This window comes from Leucopleurus acutus, assembly GCF_964270905.1.
Source record: "Leucopleurus acutus genome assembly, chromosome: 12".
NCBI lineage: Eukaryota > Metazoa > Chordata > Mammalia > Artiodactyla > Delphinidae > Leucopleurus > Leucopleurus acutus.
This window is the reverse complement of record NC_139154.1, coordinates 33,735,342-33,759,191: the sequence shown is the minus strand read 5'-3', so window position 1 is coordinate 33,759,191 and position 23,850 is coordinate 33,735,342. Positions and strand designations below refer to the sequence as shown.

Below are 23,850 nucleotides of genomic sequence, written 5' to 3'. Positions count from 1 at the left end.
CCCTTCTATCTTGGAACCTGCTTGGATTCTCTGTCCCTGAATTTGAGATGTAATGATCTGGTGGGGAAAGAAGGACCCAATTTTGAAAAGGAAAAGATAACTTTCTTTCCAAAGTGCTCCCCTGTCTCAACCTCCCCCAAAATCTGTACTGAAACTCCTCTTCTCTGCTGAGTCATCGCACTATCCTGACCGTCCACTTTCCACCCTGCCCTCAATCAGGGCATTTCTACACGGGGAGAAGACAGTCAAGGCCTTTAGCAGACAGTCAGGCAAGCACTCGCTCCAGAAGACGCCGAATCTTCCAACTCTGGTGCCGTAGCCCCATAACAGGCTTTGGAGCTGCTGGAAATGTCACAGAAATTCAGCAGGAACTGTACTTCACTACTGTGACGATAAAATGAAAATTTCAGTTATATAACACTATTGAGAAAGAGTATCATTCATAATGCCTTTGTCAACCAAGCAGCATAAATTTACATACATTAGGTATCAACAGAAATAATTTGCATTTGGGTGTGCCAGCTCATATACACATTCTGTTGTCCCTTGGGAGTCTGAGAAATTCAACGTTCAAATGGCACCATCGTTTTCGCCTGTCTGTGTGACAGCCAGATGGAAAGAGACCATTCATTTGTCGATCACAGATCAACTCCACTCAGGAGGAAAGGGCACAGTTTACTTTGTCAAGCATATCAAAAACACGTCATCTACCAGCCCCTAAATGGGCTCAGTTCTGCTGCAGCCACCCAATCGACCTTCCCAAAGAAAGAGATCTGAAATCAAATAGCAAAGCAGCAACCAAAAGGATTGAGAAAATTGTAAAAATGTGGAACATGATTATAGATCCAAAGACTGGGTACCACTTAGCTACCACCTAAAATCCGTCTCTCTTCTCAAGGATAACCAAGTGAGTGGGCAGGATATAAAAAAAGAAATATGCAATGTAACTAGAATACTCACTATGACCCATGATAGAAACATATTTTTAACACTGAAGGAAGATATGCTTCTCTCAAAAGATACTTCATTCCAATGATAAATAATTCAAGACTGATAACTTCTCCAAGGTTACAGGGCCAAAGAGCACCTCCTATTACAGACAAGACAGGACTTGTGCCTTACACTACAACCCAGCTCTTAAAAACTTATATTTAAAGATTTGCCCCCACCACCATGGCATTTCAATTATAATTACACCTACACTCACTGTTATCTGGGCTTTCCTCTCCAATCTCACTGCTATTATCTGGTTATTATGACTAAATAGTACCTTTTCCCAGAACAGCTAATACCAGTAGTATTAATAGTAACAGGTACTATTAACTCTCTTCTGACGTAGGCGCAAATATTTCTAAATTATCTGTCCTCTCTAGTCATTTCTAAAGACAGTAACTCATAGCAAACAATGCATGTACAACATTTTGAATCTCTTTTAAAGTTGAGAAGCTAAACAAAGAAGCTTCTAAGCATAGAGAATCTGTGCATAAATACTATACCCACATTTGTTAACTCGATAAAATGATTACTGAGCAGCTCCCAGGTACTCTGATGCTCCGGGAAACAGAAAGATCCCTCACTGACAAGAGCTGTAAGATCCTCGTTCAAGTCTTCAGGGCTACCACTGACTACCTATCTTCTTCTTTTTTAAACTTTTTTTTTTTTTAGCGGTTTGAAAGACGGCAATTGTATTTAGTTAGTTGCTGTGCACGCGGGCTTTCTGTAGTTGTGGCGAGCGGGGGCCACTCTTCGTCGCGGTGCGCGGGCTTCTCGTTGCTGTGGCTTCTCTTGTTGCCGAGCACGGGCTCTAGGCGCACAGGCTTCAGCAGTTGTGGCACGTGGGCTCAGTAGTTGAGGCTCACGGGTTCCAGAGCTCAGGCTCGGTAGCTGCGGCGCACAGGCTTAGTTGCTCCGCGGCATCTGGGATCTTCCCGGACCAGGGCTCGAACCTGTGTCCCCTGCATTGGCAGGCGGATTCTTAGTCACTGCGCCACAAGGGAAGTCCACTGCCTATCTTCTTTTGCGAAGCCATGAAACGTCTGGGGGGCTGTTTCCTCAGCTCAGTGTATAAAACCTGTCTGGCCCAGTGTTTTGAAAAAGTCAAGTTTAAATAAAAAGACAAGCGTATTATTTTAAAAAGAGCTCCTGCTCTCGGGAGTGTGCAGTTTGGTTTCAGGAAACAAGAACACAAAGGCAGGAAGCAGGTCCACGGTGGGAATGTGCACTTGCGCCAGGACAGTCATCCCTGACCGCTCCAGCGGGAGGGCCTGGGGGGTCGGGCACCGCTGGACACAGGCTGCAGAACACCAGGCTCCCTTCTGAGTGCCCTCCATAACGAAGGGCTGAAGGCTGCAGCACAGGCCAGGTGCCCTAAAATTGCAGGAGATGCAGCTAATGGAGGCTACTAGCGGTAAGTGGAAACTCCTCAGCACAGGAGGGCTGGAGAAGAACCCAGAAACTAAATGGGTGGGATCATAGGCCCACAGGGGGAGGAAGGCCTCTGCCGTCTGGAGTCCCCAGCACCCGACTCTCTCACCAGGGAGCAGAAGTGAGCACCCTGCCTCGGCTCGCACACGAACTCTCCCCGCCGTCTCCTACCGCCCAGGCTGGGCTCCGCCGACCATCGCCCTGTCCCAGCCCACCCTGCAGGCCTCTGAGGTGTGGATGGATCCCTCCCCTGGGCCAGGCAGGAGAAGGGGCCGGCTCCCTGACCAAGAGTGCCCGTCTGCAATCTGTCTCCAGACCACCAGGCAATTTTCGCCCCTGGGGTGAGAGCTGAGCCAGGCGGCCTCCGGAAAGGCCGGGCCGGTGATGTCAGGCAAGGGAAGAGCAGGTTTCTAGGCGGCTGACATTGCAGTGGGCTGGGTGGCAGGTTTCTTTGTTTTTCTCCAGGCTCCCTGAGTCCTCCGTCCCACTCAGATTCGTCCCTGGGGCCAAGAGGCCAGTCTGAAGAGGGAAAGGAGAAGGGGAGAGTGTGATCCTCCTGTGGCAGCCAAGGAAGATCCTCTGGCAGAGGCCAGAGTTCAGAACAGGACAACGTGAGCGCTGCTTACCCTGCCACCCCCCCTCTACACTGGAGCCACGCAGCAGGCAGGCCAGAAGGTGCCTTCGAAGTCATAAATGGACACTCTCGGATCAAGAAAGAAGGCAAAAGGCATTTAGAGGAAAAAAGCTCAAGGGGGGCAGCAGGCAGATGTGTGCCGAGTCCTGCATGGCCTAAGAGAGGTGACCCCGCCCACTTCATACGCATCTGCGTGACCACTATGCATGTGCGCATGCAGGTATATCATGTGCTTCCTGTAAAATAAATACTGAATAAATTAATTAGTGGTTGGTCTTTTATTTTTAAATGGTAGGTTCCTTAAGGGTAGAGACAAGATGATATTTTTAACACTTTAGTATAATGCTCACAGCAGCATCATTCTCTGCATGTGTGGCAGCTGCCAAAGATCCAATACTCAACCTCTGAGGCCCTACTACCGGCCAGGCACTGGGGGTGAGACACCCTCTCAAGCAAGCACACACCAAACAGCCCTGCCGTCGAGGGGCTCCTGGGCTGCTCGTCCCTGATGCCCCCCCCACCCTCTCCCTGGTGGAGTCACTGTTTCTCCTTCCCTCCCACCCATGAGCACCTCCGAGGCAGGAACTCTGACGTCCAGGGCCTGGTACAGAGCCAAGTGCTCTACATGTTTAATGAAGGAGGGCATTAAGGCCTGAACCAACCAACCACAAACCAACCAACCTTAGGAGGTGGCCAAAACCAGAAGGGGGCTGACAAATGAGCAGCCCCCATCTGACTACCTTGTGAGGTACCTTCCTTTGTATCCCCAAAGCGCTAATCCAGGCCACAGTGACTGCTTCCCTGGGCAGTGGCCGAAGCTTCGCTCCTGGGCTCCCTGCTCTGGGTCCTTCTCCCCTTTGACCCTCTCACCTCTGTCCCCCAGCCCCGCCATGCCAAGTCAGTCTGCCTTAAACCCAGCTTCTGCTCATTTCACTCCCCTACTCAAAAGCCTTAGGTATTTCCCTACAACCTTGGGCAGAAAAGGCTACTTCCACAGGTAGCAAGTACCTACCTGGTCCTCACAGCAAGCAGGGATGTTTAAGGCAGGGGCTTGTGTGATATGTGGACCACTATTCTAAGCAACGTGAAGGCTCTATACCCCCAAACATTCTGTCCATTCAGTCCAGACAGACTCTCTATAGTCACAGCCCATCTTCTCCCCTAGGGGTAGGAACACTTTTTCTATAAAGGGCCCGACAGTAAATATTTTAGGCTTTGCAGGCCATATACACACAGTCTCTGTTGTATATTCTTCAGATTTGGGGGTTTTTTCTTTATAACTCTTTTTAAACCGCAAATACCACCTTTATTTTAGTTTACTTTGTTTCTTGTTTTTGTTTTTTTGCATACAAAAACAGGGTGGACTGTAGTTTGCCAACCTCTGCCCTGACCAAACAGGGACAACCCTGAGAGCCCTGAACCCAACTTGCATTGTTTCAACTTACCCACCTCAGTCAAGCTACACCCTCCTTTGTCCTGCTCCCTGATGCTCTAGACCCCTGCTCTACAGAAGCAAGCAGGCACTGAGGAGGAAGCCAGGGCCACCCCCGGCACCAGGGAGGACCCACAGCTATTGCAGACCACCACACTGCACAGCTGCAGCACGCTTTACTCCAAGCATCAGACAGCCCAGGTCTGTCCCAGTGATGGGTGGGTGGGGGGATGGATGGATGGATGGACAGATGGATGCATCGATCCATAGACGGATCAACCAATCCATGGATCAATGGATGGACAGATGGACCAAAAACTGCTTTAGAGTAACTGCTTTAAGAATTCAGAGAAGAAAGTGGTTCTGATGGACTGGGGAATGCCAGGGAAGCCTTTACAGAATAAAAAAGACATAATGTATTTTTCAATGAAGAAACTAGATATTAGGGTGCTTTACAGAGTGGAGATTTTGGTAATACTTAAAGAGATTTTCCTGTTTCAAAGGATAACATGACAATCCTGATCTTTCAAATCAAAACGAATTTACTTCTAAACATACAGCAAGTGTTTTGAAGGTTAAGATATCAAATCACAGAAACAGAAAGATTACCTAGGCCTTCAACATTCAACAGACACTTTCTGAGAACTGTGTGCTGGGAACCACGTTGGGCTCTGAGGACTCAAAGAGAAGCAACACTGAACCTGAGGCACACTCAGTCTGGCGTGAGGGTCCGACAGGAAAACTAACTGCAAGCAGGCGTAACCTTGGATTTGGAGGCTCCCTCACCCCAAAAGGAAACGCCAAGATACTCTGAAGCCAGCCAGTAAGCCTCGCGCTCCTTAACAGCAGACACCTAAGAGCCAAGGGTTGTCCTCACTTAAGTCTACGTGTCCCTGGAAGAGATTTCCACATCATTCTGCCAGAGCCCAGATCCCATCCTGAAAGATGCCCTAAACGCCTCATTTGCGCCAACACCAAAGGAAAGAGCTGTTCCACGTAATTTCATTTTCTCAGTGAACTGAAAGTAATCAAAATTACACAGCGAAACTCAAAACCTATTTTCATGCAAACTCTCCTCAATGGATTACGTGCTGCCCTGCCCAACACAGCAGAGTACTGATTCGAACTCTTCTTAAACCTGCTGCTGTGGGAAGACCCTCGGGGATGCCTAGAGCAGGGGCAGCTCCACACTTCTGAGTCCAATTTTCTCTTTTCCTCCCTTTCACTGGCCTCAGCTGTTAAGCGCCGGTCCCTGCTATTTCTATTTCACTACATGGTCTTTTCCAGAACCCCGAGGATGACCATGACCTACAGAGAAACAAGATGGGCTTTAGAGCAGCTACTTACACAGGGTTTTTTTTCCTGTTTACCACCAAGTTCTAACACATGCCTACCACCGGCTTTAACCACCCAACCTAACAGTACATTTTTCTTTGGAAAAACAGTAACAAATTTCTGAAACACACATCAGCTGACACTGCTACTCCCTACTTCAAACCAAAATCTAACCAACTGTCAGAACCCTATACCAGCTCATGGTTTATCAGGGACAGGAATCAAGCCCTGAATCTGATACAGCAGGCCTCACTGGCTGTGTGCACAGACGCTTAGGGATCCAAGGAGGTTCATAAATTAAAAGAGCAAATAAAACCGAAGCCCTAAAGAGATTTCACATTAGCTATGACCAAAGCAATTTTGTCATAAGATCAATCAAACCTCCTTTACTTTGCTCTGAGCATAAAGAAGAAAACTGTGCACTTCAAATATTAAGCTCCTTCCACACTGTTACAGAAGACAATAAATCATTTTTAAAAGAACAATAAACCCAGTTCTGGAAAATTGAGGGGAGGCAGTGTGGTAGGAAAGGAGGCCAACTTTAAATGTCATCACCAAAGCAGCAGCTTACGGGGAAGGAAGGCCTCAGCCTGAAATCCCAAAGTAAAGCTTCCCTCCTGAGTCCCCCCTGGCTGGAATCTCCACTTTGAAAAGAAAGTACAGGGCCCCGAGGGTCTGAAGATACACTAAGGGAGTGAAGGTAAGAGAATGCAGGGGAAAAAAGAGGGGAGGTGAGAATTTTAAGCTTTGGACACTGCCTAGACAGCAACCCCATCCCCAAGGAAAAGAAACAGGAGCATGGAGGAGGGGAGGGAAGGGAGATGAAAAAGGTGCAGAGCCGCCCGCCTACCTCACCATTTCCACCGTGCTCCACCCCTGCTGGTACCTCTTCCAAATGAGAAGCCTGCGGCTGGCAAGCTACAACCAAGGCAAACAAAAGCTACAGGTTCTGACAGCCCAACAGCCTGAGTAGTAAACACACCTCATTCCTGTTCGCCACAAAAGAAAAGCCAACAAGAGGATTCACAAGGTGAGAAGAAAACCAGGAATCTCAACAATTACCTTCTGTCAAGAAGTGAGCAGTCTCCACCGTGAACAGATCAAGGTGATGCTTATGGAAAGAGGCAAACAAAAAGCTGCTAACCGGAGAAAACAATGTATTGTTCTGAGTTTGCTGTTGCAGAGACAGACAAGGCCTGGCCCTGGACTGGAAACCTCCCAGGTACTACCTACCGCACACCTTGGCCGGATGAAGCAAATGTCTGCAACCCAGTTATCAACGCAGGTGACATTTCCACTAACGGACTTCGCAACCAGAGACCAAGCCTCCAAGTGTTCCAATCTTCTCAGTATATTCAGAGCCCAAATGAGAACAAGCAAAACAAATTAAATTTATTGCAGCCCAATTCGGTGCAACCCATTGGCATTTAAAGATGATCAAGAACTGATCCAGCAATGGGGCAACGAGAAGAAAGAAAAGTATCCAGACTGTTAGGGAAGAAGTAAAACTACCTCTATTTGAAGATGACATGACCTTGTATACAGAAAATCCTAATACATACATACACACACACCCCATTAGAGCTAACAAACAAGTTCACCAGTATTGCAGGATATAAGATCAATACACAACAATTAATTGTATTTCTATACCCTAGCAATGAATAATCCAGAAATGAAATTAAGAAAACAGTTCCATTTACAACAGCATCAAGAAGAATAGAATACTCGGGATTAGCAGGTGCAAACTATTATATATAGAATGGATAAACAATAAGGTCCTACTGTATAGCACAGGGAAAACTATAGTCAATATCCTGTAATAAACCATAATGGAAAAGAAAAAAAGAAGAAAATACTAAGGAATAAATTTAACAAAACTTGTACACTGAAAACTACAAAATATCATTAAAAGAGATTAAAGACTTAGTAAGTGCAAAAACATCCTACCGTCATAGATTGGATGATATTAAGATGTCCACAGTCCCCAAGCTAATCTACAGATTCAAAGCGATCCCCATCAGAATCCCAGCTGGCTTTTTTTTTTTTTTTTTTTGCAATAATTGACAAGTTGATCCTGAAATTCATATGGTAACAGGGACCCTGAATGGCCAAAACAATTTTGGAAAAGAAAACAAAGTTGGAGGACTCACACTTCCTGATTTCAACACTTACCATAAGCCTAGCATAAGGATAAAATCAGTGGACTAGAATTGAGAGTGCAGAAGTAAACCCATACATCAAACTTCAACTGATTTTTGAAAAGGGTGCCCAAAGTATTCAATGGGGAAGGAATACTCTTTTCAACAAATGGTGTTGGGACAATTAGAGATTCACATGCAAAAGAATAAAGTTGGAATCCTACCTCATATCATATCCCTACCTACCTCACAAAACAAACTCAAAATGGATCAAGGACTTCAATGTAAGGTCTAAAACTTTAAAACTCTTAGAAGAATATGTAGGTGTGTATCTCTGTGACCTTATACTGGTAACAGTTTCTTAGGTATGACAACAAAAGCACAAGCAACCAAAGGAAAAACAGATATTCCGGACTTTACCAAATTAAAAACTTCTGTGCTTCAAAGGACACCATCAAGGGGGTAAAAATAGGAGAAAATATCTGCAAATCATATATTTGTTAAGAGTCTAGTTCTAGAATATATAAAGAGCTCTTACAATTTAACAGTAGAAAAACCCAAATAATCCAATTCTAAAATGGGCAAAGGATTTAAATAGGTATTTCTCCAAAGAAGACATACAAATGGCCACAGGCACATGAAACAATGCTCAACACCACTAGTCATCAATCAGGGAAATGCAAGTCAATCCAGGAGAGATCACTGCATATCCACTAGGATGGCTACAATCAAAAAGACAGACAGTAACAAGTGCTGAAAAGGATGTGAAGAAAATGGCACCCTATACACTGCTGCTGCTGCTGGGAATGTAAAGTGGTGCAGCTTCTTTAGACGATATTCTGACAGTTCCTCAAAAAGTTAAACACAGAGTTACCATATGCCCCAGCAATCCCACGCCTAGATATATACCCAAGAGAACTGAAAACATATGTCCACCCAAAACCTTGTACAAGAATAATCACAGCAGCATTTTTCATAATAGACAAAAACAACCCAGACATAATAGACATAAACATAATAGACAAAAACATCTGGAAACAACCCAGATGTCTATCAGCTGATGAATGGATAAACAAAATGTCATATATACATACAATGGAATATTATTCAGCCAGAAAAAAGGAGTAAAGTACAGAATCATACCACAACTTGGATGAGCCTTGAAAACATGATGCTAAGTGAAAGAAGCCAGACACACAAGGCCACAGATTGTATGACTCCACTACATGAATTCCATTACACGGAATGTCCAGAACAGGCAAATCTATAGAGGAGGAAAGTCGATTAGTGGTTGTCAGGGATTGAGGGAGAGGGAAATGGGGAGTGACTGCTAATGGGTATGGGATTTTCTTTTAGGGTGATGAAAATGTTCTGGAATTGGGGACTTCCCTGGTGGCACAGTGGTTAAGAGAATCCGCCTGCCAATGCAGGGGACACGGGTTCGAGCCCTGGTCTGGGAAGATCCCGCATGCCGCAGAGCAACTAAGCCTGTGCTCCACAACTACTGAGCCTGCGCTCTAGAGCCCACGAGCCACAACTACTGAGCCTGCGAGCCACAGCTACTGAAGCCCGCACGCCTAGAGCCCGTGCTCCGCAACAAGAGAAGCCACAGCGATGAGAAGCCCGTGCACGGCAATGAAGAGCAGCCCCCACTTGCCGCAACTAGAGAAAGCCCGCGTGCAGCAAAGAAGACCCAATGCAGCCAAAAATAAATAAATTAACTAATTTTAAAAAATGTTCTGAGAGAGGCATGGACACATATACACTACCAAACGTAAGGTAGATAGCTAGTGGGAAGCAGCCGCATAGCGCAGGGAGATCAGCTCAGTGCTTTGTGACCGCCTGGAGGGGTGGGATAGGGAGGGTGGGAGGGAGGGAGACACAGGAGGGAAGAGATGTGGGAACGTATGTATATGTATAACTGATTCACTTTGTTATAAAGCAGAAACTAACACACCATTGTAGAGCAATTATACTCCAATAAAGATATTTAAAAAAATGTTCTGGAATTGGATACAGGTGATAGCTGAACAATTCTGTGAATATACTAAAAAAATCACGAATTAGACACTTTAAAATGGTAGATTTTATGGTATGTGAATTGTATCTCAATTTTTAAGAAAAGCAACAACAGGGCTTCCCTGGTGGCGCAGTGGTTGAGAGTCCGCCTGCCGATGCAGGGGACACGGGTTCGTGCCCCGGTCCGGGAAGATCCCACATGCCGCGGAGCAGCTGGGCCCGTGAGCCATGGCCGCTGAGCCTGCACGTCCGGAGCCTGTGCTCTGCAACGGGAGAGGCCATAGCAGTGAGAGGCCCGCGTACCGCAAAAAAAAAAAAAGCAACAACAAAAATAAGCACCTGAGGAAACCACAGAAAGGTGTTTTTTAAATCAACTTGATTAATTCATAACCTATACTTTTTTTCAGGACTAAAAACTAGCCATTCGTTGCCGAGTTTTATTCCCACCTTTTATCCTAGTGTCTTTTCAAACTGAATATATGGGATACAAAGAACCATGAGATTTTCAGGCTGGAGAGGGTAGTCGGAGATCAACTAATCCCAACACCTCATTTAAGAGATCACACATCCAGGGCAGTGACTTGCTCAAGGTCGTACAGCAAGGTGGAGACCACATCAGAACTGGAACCGACTCTTCTAACCCCCTGGCTAGTGCTCTTCCCATGCCACCATATTAACACAACCAAATCCACAGGGCTTCATAATAGCACATCTTCCAGTGATGAAATACTGGCTCCCCCTAAGGCTAGGGAAAAGCTCTTGGAACCCTGATGTCAGAAAATCAGTATTTACTTAAAATTCAACAGTCCAAATTATTTAGTGATCGCAAAACCCTGTGATCATTAACACAATCTTCTTTTCACCAGAGAAGCAAAGCACAACAGAGCTGTAATCAAGAAACCAAGGCATGCACCTGGAAAGGCAGTTCAAGGTGAGACGGGTAGCACACTACAGAGCCCCATTTGTCCCAAACTTAAACTAGCGATGCACCCAATGAAATTCCAGCTCATGGGCCAACCACCATATCGACTCCAGTGGTATTCTGGGGGAAGGAGAATCTTTAAAGGGGGAGTAGAGAGGGAAAGTGTTATTTTCACCTCTAGTCTCTTGAAAAGTATAAATACGAATGGCCAGCAGAAAGTGAACGAGGTGGTCAGAAAAAGCAAAGAGCGGCACGAGGCAGGTGAACTGTGTTGCAGAAACAGAATGTTAGGAAATGTCTCATCTACCCTCCACTTTACAAGTGAGGGCACTAAGCCTGGACCAGTGAAATCAGCTGCCCAAGGCCCAGCACCTGGTTAGCTAACAGGTCAGGGCTATCAGAGGAATAAATACAGTACAAAGACTTAACATGTCCCTTCCTCTCAGAATCTCCCCAAAGTTCCCTAACTGGCAGCAGGGTGCCAACACCTCATGGAGACTGCCTAGACAAGCCACATCTGTGATTCCCCCCTTCAGCGGTCGCCTCTCCAAACACAGATCTGCTGACACGGAGGGAACGGTGCATGGACCTGATCCCTGGCTACTGGCTCTGGAGTCCTTTACAAGCAGCTGTCCTCAGTCCCTCAGCTCTGAGGGGGAGGGAGGGGAGGCAGATGTACCTTTCTAACTCACTCCAAAACAGTTAAGGCCACTTAATAAACACCTCTGATGCTAAGTACCTCCCCAGGGGTTAGAGTCAGATGACCTAGGTCGACAACAATCAACCTGCACTACAGAAGCCCAGAGAAACACCTAAAGAGGGAACTTCCCGGGCAATAGAGATCCCAGCAGGAGACCGTCAGGTGAGGGTGAGGCATTAAAGGGCCAGCAGGAGGAACACCCCTAAGCACACAGGCTAATCTCAGCGTGGCTAGGACTCCTGGTTCTATCAACCGCTAATTGCGGGGCGGGCGGGCTACCTGCAGTCATGGAACTTGTCTGAGCCTCGGGTTTCTTCAACTATAACATAGAGATAACAGGATCTACAGCAGACAGGATAAGGGAAAGGATTCAGCCATCAAAACAAGCCATTTAAAACACAGCACAGCCCTTAACCCAGAACTAGGGCTCAAAGAAATGTCAGCCATTGGTGTTAAAAACAAAAACAAAACCTCTATTAAGATTTCTTCTGGGAAACTAGGGAAAGAGGCCCCCAAATCCGGGTCACCTGGCTAGAATCCTAGACAGCGAGGGAATTCACCATTAGAGGGAACCATCTTCACCAGCCGGCCGGCTTTACTGAGAGCATCTGTGTATAAAATCACACTGACAAAGCCATCTTCAGCACCGAGTGGAGAGATGATGTCATTAATAATCCCGTTAGTAGGGCAGGCCTCCTGCCAGGGTGTGAGCAATGCCTGGGGCCACTCGGCTTTGCAGGGCTGGGCATGTCAGCAGAGCAGTGAAAAGAGTAACGAGGAACCGTTTCTGCAGCAACACGGACAGAGGAGGCAGAGAGGAAACAGTGGCAGCAAGGGTTCTTCAGAAGCATCCACTCAGGAAATGCAGCAGATGCATCACAGTGCAAGACAGCAAGAGAGGGGTCGTGCTGGTCACAGCCATCAATATGGAGGGCCTTTTCCGGTCCAGGCTCTTACAGAGGCAGTTGGCGGCTGCAGGAGCAGACTCTCGTGTCAAAACGCTTGAGTTTGAATCCTGGCTCTGCCACTTCCTAGCTTTGTGATCCTGGTAAAGTGGCTCAGGTTCTCTGGGCCTTACAGGGTTTTTGTAATCATCAAGCAAGATAAGGGTTAATATGTGTAAAGAACTTAAGGCATGCCTGGCACACAGTAAGTGCCCAATAAGTGCTAAAAGGCAAGGAAAAAACAACAACAGGGACTGACAGTAACACTTCAGTCATGCTGTGGATACCCCAAACACACTCATGCAACAACAGCATCGTTTCAAACACGCAACCTCACCGAAAACACGACAGAACTCAAAGTCTGCCTTAGAAGTCTGGGCGGAAGGTACCTGTAAATCTATCACTTCACATCCAAGCTTGCCCTCCAGAGTCAAGGACAGCATATCACAAACCAGAAAAACAAGAAAGGTAAAAGTAGGAGAATTGGCGGCCCAGCTCAAGGTCCTAACCACAGGACTCATCAGATGCAATTCACAGTTTTGCTGAACGCCAAGGCATGCATGAAGGTATGAACTAAACCAGGACCACATGAGAAACTGCCAAGCCCTGACCTTGAAAAAATGCGGAGAGCACCATGGCTGTCAAACCACAACAGCTTCACCCTCCACCCCTAGCTCCTCTAAGCACCTTTACTACTGGATAACTATAACGCTGGCTTGGGGTGTCACCCCTCTCTGCTCAACTCTAAGAACCAATTCATCACAATGATGGTATAGTTATGAAGCCTGTTTAAGGAGCATTGCTGCAGAGTCACTCACTCCAAAATACAGTTGACTAAAGTAATCTTACCAATAAGCCTGGAATTCTTAGCCTGAATTCAGGGGGGTTCATAAACTTGGATTGGAAAAAAGAATTACATCTGGATTTCATGAGCCCCCAAATGAAATTCAGCGTTTCCCTCAATTATGAACGTAAGCAACACACCATGATGGTATTAGCAGTACCTGCGACTCCAACAAAAGATATACTTACATAGCTTTAGAGGTGTTGGAAACAGCTCCAATACTGCTTACATTCATCAGTACCTCAAAATTAAAATATTTATTAGACCCAAAACCAAATCTTGATATTTAATGCTTTAGTAAAGAAACATATATTAGTATGACACAGATTTTCAAATATATTTTTGAAATATATTTCAATATACTTGGTTCCCTTCGAGATCCCATGTATTTTATTCAATGCATTAAAACATCTTTCTAAAAAGAGGTCCACCATCTTCACCAGAGTACCAGAGGGGTCCATGGCACAAAAAAAAGGGCTAAAAGGGGCTTCCCTGGTGGCGCAGTGGTTGAGAGTCCGCCTGCCGATGCAGGGGACACGGATTCGTGCCCCGGTCCAGGAAGATCCCACATGCCGCAGAGCGGCTGGGCCCGTGAGCCATGGCCGCTAAGCCTGCGCGTCCGGAGCCCGTGCTCCGCAACGACAGAGGCCACAACAGTGAGAGGCCCGCGTACCGCAAAAAAAAAAAAAAAAAAAAAGGGCTAAAAGGATAAACACTAACTACACACAAAATAAGTGCTTTACAGGGAAGGAGCTAATCCTGCCCACCTTTCCATCACTGGCCCCTGGTGGTAACAAAATACTGGTAGATGCCCATACACATTTACAAATCAAGAAACCCAACACAACCAAATACAGATAAAAATTCAGCCCAAGCATTCCAGCTCTGGTTGACAGTCCATTTATTCCACGTCGTCCACATGATAAAACGATAATGGTACAGAAGTACCTGGAAGGGCCCTGGCAACCACTTGAAGGCCACATGACACAGAAAGTATAGGCAAAGAAGGCGGTTTCCTATGGTGGTGGGACTAGGTGAATTCACCACCTCTTTGCAGTGGGAAAGAGGAGTGTTTAGGGAGCTGAATGTGGACAGTATCCCAGGCATCCGACACAGCTAAGAAAGCGTCACCTGCTATCATCTGCCTACAAACAGCAGAGGAGAGAAGCAGACATACCCCGCCGGCCCTGTCTACACAACTCTGCTTACTCTCTCCCTTCCCTTATCAGTGTCTGCAGAGAACAAAATGAATATCCAGCACTGGCCCCAACACAAGTTCTACAGCCAGTCATGCTGAGCAGCACACAGCCGGCCTCGATACCAACACTAAGTAGCTCCGCAGAGTGTCAGCTTTGCTGCAGGGACACCAGGAGGCCCGTCCTTCAAGCGCCCGAGTGAACCGAGCCTGGCCTCTGCCTTCGCTGGGACGGGAGTCCTGCTCTGTCCCTCTCGCCCCCCAGCACAGACAACACAGAGGGTCTCCATCAGACCTCTCGTCGCCCCCACTGCTACCACCTAGGCCACGACGTTCTTGCCTGGATGACCCCCAGCCCCAACTGGTCCCCCTCTTTTCTCTCATGCGCTGCCCATCTATTCTCTCTGGAGCAACCACCGGGAAAGGTTTAAAATGTAAATCAGATCAAGCCCTCCAGTGGCTTCCCACCATGTTAGAACAAAATCCAATTCCCTCCCAAGACCCAGAAGGCCTCCTGTGATCTGGCCCTGCCTGGCCCTCATCCTCTCCCACGCCCACTTCTCTCCTCCAACAGGGCCTGGGCCAGGCACATCTTAGGGCCTTTTCACGTGCTGCTCTCCCCTGGCTACTTCCTCATGGCCTTCTGGGCTCTGCTCTAATGCCACCTCTTCGGAGAGGCCTTTCCTGATTTCAGTTTCCTGCTCTCCAGAGTCACATTCTGTTCCTGTATTCTGTGTAACTTTTCTTCAGAGCACTTATCACTACCTGACATTACATTACTTTACTGCAGTGATTATCAACCCCATTTAGGGAGTGGCTTTAAAAATTGCCAATGCTTCAGGCCCCACCTAAACTAATTAAGTCAGAATTTCATGGAGTGGGCCAGGCATCTCTATTCTATAAGCCCCCCCAGCAAGTGATTCTAATGTGCCGCCAGGGTTAGAACAGTGCTTCTCAAACGTTAATGTGCATATAATGCACCTGGAGATGTTATTAAACCCTCGATTCTGATTCCAGGGGTCTAGGGTGGGATTTGACAGTCTGCATTTCTAACAAGCTTCCAGGTGATGCCAATGCAGCTGGTCAGTGAACCCTTCTCTGAGTTGTAAGCGTCTAAACACCATTGTCCAGAACTTTCTGCAATGAGGAAAATGGTCTAAACCTACGCTGTCCAATGCACCTGTGCTTTATTAGCACTTGAAATGTGGCCAGGGCAGCTGAGAAACTGAAGGGTTAATTTTAGGCTACTATATTGGACAGTGCAAGTCTAGAATGTATGTGCTCCACAAAGAAAGGCATCAGGGCCTGGCCATGTGGAGGGTAAGAATCAAGGATTATTCCAAATTCGTGGCCTGAGCAGCCCTCTGTGGACTGGCTACGAAAATCCAACCAGAGGCCTAGATGGCCACCGCCTCAGGAGTGGATCAATATTTACCTAAGGCTGGGAGGCAGATACGAGACTATATTGAGATCCCTTAGTAATTAAAGCATGTGGTAAGCCACAGATGACTACCTTGGCTTCAAGACTCAACTGCACATCATCATGCAAGGCCCCCCTAACCATGGCCCCAGGCACACCTGAGCACTCCCATCCCTAGGCATCCATGATTCTGGACAGTCTTGTGGTTACGGCCTCACCACGTTTTATTGCATTGATTTGTTTATAGGATATCTGTCTCTCCCACTAAGCTTCAGGTTGCTTCAAAGACAATGCATGCCTCTTGGGAATTCTGTTCCCATCACCTAGCACACAGCAGCACTTAATAGATACTGAATGAATGACAGGGCCTGGAACCCACCACGAACAGCATTAGTACTTTTACTGTTAATCACAAGAAAGAGAGAAATTGAATGGGGGGTGGGGGAGAATGGGGGATCACATAAGAAGAGATCATTCCCTCCTTGAATGACTCGAAAATTTCCAGACACCTATATCCAGATTACAGGACACAGCATAACAAGCTGGCCCTGTCTCATCCACAGAGGCTCATTTCCGAAAATAAGAAGGGACTGGGCAAGCAGATGATGTCCTTCTGACAATAAATCTAAAATCTGTTAGTCTGGGATGTGGAAGCGCTGTTTTTCAAACAAGTCACAAAGGGCTAAGATTCAGAATCACACTCTTGCCTAAAAAGTACGTAGGCCGTAGGCTGGGTTCCCACTAATAACTGCTGGGAGGGGCTTCTGGCCCCAAGGACAGCAAGGCCCCTGGGAGTCTGTGCAGCCCAGATGCTCATTCTACCCCTGCAGTTAGAACCCTGCGCTTGTGACAGCAATGAGATTTCCAAGGCAACCAAGGACAACAGAGTGGAGAATTATGGCCCGGAAGGAAGTAGATTAAATTTTAATACTCACGAGTCAACATCAAATTTATTTTTAAAACTACATATCTGACAAAGCCAAATAAGCAAGACAGAATGGATGATGCTCTAAAGGAGGGTCTAACTATGAATATCCCACACATGTATACAATTTTTCCCTATTTTGAGAATATTTCAAAGAGCTCAGACTCAAAGAAACTGAGACAGCAATAAAAACCCCCAAAGGGGGGGAGAGGAGGGTTTTCAGATTCAGCCACAACTACTTTTTTTTTTTTCCATTATTTCCAGAAACACAGGGCAGATTCCAGTTGAAGTACCAGACTTTGCTAAAATTGTGCAAAACAATTACTTCACCAAGAGAAAGTGATGATCACAAAGTGAAAATTTTAAAACACAGCTATATGCTGACCTGCTGCCAAGACAACAAACTGGTTAAAAAATAAGCAACAGTGAACATATAGCAGTTTTCCATTCACTTACTCATTCAACCATTCCTTTCCCTTACTCCCCTCCCCCCCCCCGTGTAAATCCCGGCTTGGGGGGGCCAAACACCCTCATCAGGTTCTATGGATTAACTACCATGTAATCTATTAAAGCAGTTAGCATTTAGTAAACTGGTTGTCTACCAGGTATTGTGCTGTGTATTATCTCATTAAACCCTCACAACCCTCTGAAGTAGACAGGTATTGTGATTGAGACTTTAAAGCCAAGGAAAATGAGAAAACATTAGGTATCTCACCTAAGTTCACACAATTGCCCAGTGGTGGAGTGCGAACTTGAACCCAGGTCCATCTGACAAAGGAGTAATTTAGAGAATCCAGCATTATTAAAAGTAACAGAAAGCAGCATCATTTCGGAAAACAGCATGAAACCAAGTTCAAACTCCAACTCTTCAACTTACTAGCTCTCTAACCTTGAGCAAATTAACCTCTCTAAGCTTCAATGTCCTCATGTGTAAAGCAGGGATGAGGAATAAATACAACAGATGTGAGGTTCATAGTACAGGGTAGGGATCCATTAGCTACCCACAGTCCAGCTACAGGTGTACATATCAAAAAAAAAAACCTTACACTTCAACTGTAGGACGATTTTTAGCAGACATAACCTATCTTGGAAATAATAAGTTCACAAACATTAACCAGTTTAAAATTAGTTTACTAATTCCATGACACATTTGTTTAAACACGGGACCAAGGACTTGAAAATTTATTTGTCACAATACCCACTCTCATGTCTCATTTCAGTTTGAAGAGCAGATGCTTGTTTAAAATCAAAACATGAGAGCATCACTGGTTAAATAAAACTGTTTCAGATTTAGTTCTCTCATAAATGTAAGCTCACATGTACGTACCATTATCTTAGTATGTATACTGAATTTGCTTAAAGTGAGGCAGACCTGTAATGATTTGGTTTTTTTTTTTCATTTTTGAGACTTTAACCAATTCTTGTTCTTGGATGGCAACATGGAGCAAGCCTGCAGTTTAGTAACATGACCAAATCCAGTCTCTCTTTAATCTGCTCAGTAACTGAGCTCTAGGGTAATCTCCTGCACAGCATACAAAAAGAGCTCTGGAATTACACACTGCAAACTAAAATTAATCAGGAAAGGATACGTCAATTTTAATAGCAACTCCTATTTGCCTAGCTTTCCAGCATCTGCCAGTGTTAGTAATATTTAACTGACAAACTTCAGTAGGGAAAAGAAACAGAACTTTAAACACAATTAAGCTTTCTTTTTAAGGCACTGTGTACAAAGCTTCCTTCCCTTAAAAGATAGTCAGCTACCTCTTGGGCTGCAATCATTCCATAAACATTGTTAATGGTGTATTTTCAAAACAGCGTGAAAATTTCTTCTTGCTTTTCAACCAGCACTTCTGAAAAAACTTACTACGCTCATCCCCATCTGCCTCATTTGAAGGCATAATCTTGAAGCCTTGCTAATACAGGTAGTTAAGTGATGTGGGATCACAGAGCTCACTACAAAAGGTTTACATTCAGCTCTCCTCTACCAAAAAAGGGGGGGGTGAGGAAGGAAGGGGGGAAGAAAGCCCTATACTATACTTAAAACACTCAGAATGTTGAATCTGCTACTTTTGATTTAGCCTATTATTGACTGTTTATGTCTACAAAGAAAAAAATTTCCATTAAGGGAAAACATTCTGTATTTTTTTCCCCCAAGCAATTCCTAACAGCAGCTGCTTTGTTCAAGTCGGCAAAAACCTGAATGCCATCGCTTAATTTAAAGCTCTCTGGTGACCTCTCCTCACTCACTCTAGCCCAGTCATCTCCTTCTAAAATACCTACCATACCCCATTTTAAGAACGTTACTTGACGTTCTGGCCAAGAGGAATTTAATCATCTCTTCGACACTGGCACACGTGTGGCTGGTAAACCAGTTTCCTGTTATGAGCCAAGCACCTGACACAGTGTCTCTGACCCTCATAACCACCCTGGAAAGGATGTATTGCTAGTCTCGTTTGATAGGTAAGGAAAATGAAGGCAGAAAGGTGAGGAGCTGCCCCAAACCACAGTCGGCGGTGGCCCTGGACTCACGAACTCTGCCTGCCCTTCAGTCCCAGGCTGCTCTGACTGTCACCTAAGCTTGCGGGTCCTAAGCGCTCTCTCCGCAGGATGTGCAGGGCTTACTAGTTAGCACTAGACGATGACTTTGCACCTTGACTAAAAGCAGGCCTTTTCCAGGCTGATGGGGGAAGGGAGGCGTCCAGAGCTGCGAGCAGGTAAGACACACGTCCCCGGGGGTCAGCAATGGCCTTTGGATCGGAAGCCCGGCTCGCCCACTCCTCCCCGGGCGCCGCGCGGCAGGGCGCGGGTCAGGCCTTCCTGGCTAAGGTGTGCACACCTTTCCTAGGCAGCCGGGGTCCCCCAGACCGACCCAAGAGTCGTGCAGAGCGGGTCCCGGGCACACGGGCACCGCGCCGGGCAAACTGGGGACAGGGGCACTCCACGCGCTGAGAGGGGGACGCTGGGGGGCCGCGGGCAAGCCGACGACCCCGGCCACAGCAGCCGAGGGGTCCCCGCTTACCGCCGGCCCCGACTCTCGGGCCAAAGTTGGCGGCGCAGGGAGCGGGGGGGACGGCGGGGCTGGGTACCGCCCGGCCCGGGGCCCCGCGAGGGGAGGAGGGGGGATCTTAAAAAGGCCCAAGGTAGGCAGCCGGCAGCCGTCTCTTCCAAGCCACCTCCACGGAACAAAGGGCTTGTTGCGGGCAGGGTTCGCCCAGCTGCGTCCGGATCCCGAGGAAAAGAAACTTTTCCCGGGATGCGGGAGCCGGGCCCGGGGTGGGGGCGGGCTAGCGGGGCGCGGCGCTACCTGCGGCCGGAGCCGCCCGCCCGGCGAGGCCCGCCGGCGCCGCTCACCTCCTCGATGGCCGCCACCGTGTTCCGGCACTGCGCCGTGCGCGTGGTGAAGCTCGAGGCCGTGGGCGCCTTGTAGTCTTCATGGGTCTCGGCCACGAATTCCGACACGGAGATCTGGTCCGGCATCGCCTCAGAGCGCGGGCGGCGGGCCGCAGGGGAGCCGCCGCCTCAGCCGCCGCGAGGGCTCCGACCAGCCGCTCGGACGCCGACGCCGCCGCCCTCGCCGCGCCCGCAGCTCGCCCGGCCAGCGGACAAAGGGAAGCGCCGCGGCGCGGGCCGCCGCCGCGGGAGCCGCACGAGCCGCCGCAGGGCGCGGGTCGGCCGCCCGCGGGGCCCGGCGGCGGGAGCAGGGGCCGCGCGCGCAGCCCCGCGCAGCTCGGGCCCGGCCCGTCCGCCTGCCGCGCCGAGGGCTCCGCTGCCGCCTATCCTCCCGAGCGAGCCCCGAGGCGGACGCGCACAGCCGGCGGGAACTACCCGCCACCCAGCCGCGGGCCCCGAGCGCCTCCCGCGGAGAGGGGCGGGTCCGGGCCGGGGGCGGTGGCCGGCCGGGCGCAGGGCGGGGCGGCGCGGAGGGCCGGGCCGCCAATCCGCGCGCTCGCCGCTGCCGCAGCCGCCGGGAAGCTGAGCCTGCAGGAAGGAAGGCGGCGCGCGCTCCGGCTCGCCGAGCCGCTCGCCCGCCGCCGCCGCGCGCCTCATTGTCTCGGCGTTCGGGCCCCCGCCGCGCGCCGGGGTTCCAGGGCGCGCCCCGCCGGGCCGGCGGGTCAGACCGGGCCGCGTCCGAGCTTCCCGTCACTCACTCCCACCCCAGGTCCGCGAGCGCGCGCGCAGGGTGCGCTTGACACCTCCCGGGCCGAGCCACCGTCCCCCTCTCTCGTCCCCGCCCCACCCCCGGTCGTGGAACCCTTCTTGGTGTCCCCCATAAGCCGCCGGGAATGCCCGTCCGGGCGCGGGAGAAGGTGTGAGGAGCTCGCCCCCTGCAGGACCATGCGCGCCGCTTGGCAGATGCCTCCCGCACCCCGCCCGGCAGCACCCGCCCGCCAGCTTGGGATTCGGTGACAGCCACGAGAAATGACCATAGAGTGAGTGCTTTTGTGCCATCCAATCCTCACGACCTTGTGAGGCAAGTAAAGAGATGGTTATGTATTTTACATAGAAGGAAGGCAAACGATGCCCCTGAGAGAAACTGAGTGGCCCAGTGGGCTTCATTATCCAAGTCGGAGCGCTTCCGAGGGCTTAACAGGACCCCTGGTCAGTGTCCCAGTCGTGTTTCCTATGCATTTTCCCTAAAATCCTCGGTCGTTCTCGGTTGGTTGGAAACAGTTTCAGGGTACTAGGCCAGGATCCACTCTGGGCAGATTAGAATGCGCTGAAATGGTACTCCTGTAGGAAGTGGAAGGGACCCAGGGAGTGTGTGAGAGAACCAGGAGAACGTGCAACAAGAGAGGGCAAAGTTCATATATAACTGGCCCAGTAAAGAGTTTGAGTTAAAACAGATTTTCATTGAACGTCTTAAGGAAACTCTCATAATTATTTTTAAAAATCCAGCTTGCCAGGGGGAAAGAGGGTGAGGGATAAATTGGGAGACTGGGGTTAACATAAACACACTACTCTATAGAAAATAGGTAACTAACAAGGACCTACTGTGGAGCACAGGGAACTCTTCTCAATACTCTGTAATGACCTATGTGGGAAAATATTCTAAAACAGAGGGGATATATGTATAACTGATTCACTTTGCTGTACAGCAGAAACTAACACAACGTTGTAAATCAACTACACTCCAATAAAAATTTTTTTTTAATCCAGAAGTTCTGAAGACGCTGGTCCAGTAGAATCACACCCCATAACTCTATACCAGGCATGTGGCATGGTTTCTGTAGCTGCCAGCAATAAACCCAAGAGAAACTTTACAAAAACCTTTTGTGCATCTGAAAAGGAGGAAGTGTGAGAGACGTTGGAAATTCAATACGTGAGACAAAGCAGTCTCCTGACACTGAAGGACAGTGGACCAATCTTTTTTAAGCTCCCTTGTAAGAATTTGCTATATGAGGTGGCAGCATGGGTCAGACATTATGTATGGCCTTTGGTATTTTAGTAACATTGCATATGAAATTTCGCTTTCTGAAATAACTGTATTAGTGGATAGCTTTTATAACTGCACTAGGCAATAAGTTACCATTGTTAAAACTGTAGCATCTCTGCTTCTATCTTCCCTGTATGTTTTTTCACCCTTTCGGTGTCTTTGGTGGTTTCCTCTATTTGCAGCCTTCAACAATTCAAGTCCTATAGATAATACTTATATTAATGCACCCTTTCCTACACCAGGCAGATTCTGTTCCCTCCTAGGTAGTTTTCTAGCTACGGTTTTGTTGTTCTTCTTATCTTGGGTAAGTTTTCAAGTGTTGATTTTTAGAGGACTAGTATCTATCAGGCTATGGATTTAAGGATTTAAGAAGAGAAAGTAGTGTTTTTCCTTGACATCTAGTACAGCATTAACCAGACTGATCCAGACTTCTTCTCCAAGGACCAAGTTAAGCTTCATGTTCTTTATTCTCTTTATGTGCAGTTACTGTCTTTTTTTTTTTGTAGTTCAATAGTATTTTTACAGAAACCTTTGGTAGCCACAAAAATAAAATTGCAAAGCTGCATTGCGTTATACAAGTAGATGCAAAGGTTAGTGGAAAGCAAGTCATCACCAAGTCCACTGCAAAGAGAACATCTGTGATAGAACACCAAAGCAATTTATTCATCCAGCCATCACTGAGAATCTCAAAAAACCTTGCATAGCACAAAAGCCTGGGATTAAAGCAAGATCAGAATAAAACGTAGCTAATGGGTCTCTGAGATTAATATAATGAGAATGAGTAGTTTCCAACAAATAATAATAAAACAAAAGTTGAATGTGGATCAAGAAAACATTATAAACACACACTTTTTTTTTTTGGATTCATGAAGAAAAGAACATGATGGGAAAACCATTATAGGTCTATATACCCCTTTACCTAGAACTTTAAAATCTAAATAGCTCTGAAAAATATAAAGTTAAAAAAAAAACTATTTTCATGGTAAAATGATCTGAAATGAATTGACATGTGACTATTTACAGTCTTGCTTATCCCACTTCATATGAATATTTATGTTTTAGTGCAAACTATAAATGTGCTTGCTTATGGAGTATTGCCCCTGACCCCACTGGGGGTGACTCAAAATATCTAGTGTATGTGCTGTATTAACTCTTTGGATTCTGAAAAATTCTAAATTCTATACACATCTGGCCTCAGGGGTTTCAGATAAGAGGTTGTAGACTTGTATTATTTTAAAAAAAGAAAAGAAACATCGTGTTGCCTTGTCATTTCTAGGAAAGAGGAAAGAAATCGTGTTGACTTGTCATTTCTAGGAAAGAGGAAAGAAATCCTCTTCTCAAAAATGGGATTTTCAGCAGCCCATTGAGATTGGCCAACAGCCCATTTTCCAAAGGAATTTTCTGCCCCCAGTAGTTCTCAAGAACCTGAGATTTTTCACTCTCAAATCAAGTTTTAAAATATGTTCTTAACTCTGAAATTT

The 23,850-nt window shown here is 47.3% G+C and overlaps 1 protein-coding gene across 2 annotated transcripts in view; it reads right to left on the bottom strand.

Annotated features, from left to right (window-relative positions):
* ASAP2 (ArfGAP with SH3 domain, ankyrin repeat and PH domain 2) overlaps window positions 1-20,607 on the bottom strand; it is a 156,796-nt gene extending 136,189 nt beyond the window's left edge. For both annotated transcript variants that reach the window (XM_082851598.1, XM_082851599.1), the window contains exon 1: window positions 20,287-20,607. In XM_082851598.1, coding sequence (XP_082707724.1) covers window positions 20,287-20,412 — 126 coding nt within the window. In that variant the 5' untranslated portion in view covers window positions 20,413-20,607. The remainder of the gene's footprint in view (window positions 1-20,286) is intronic.
* Between the last annotated feature and the right edge of the window lie 3,243 nt (window positions 20,608-23,850).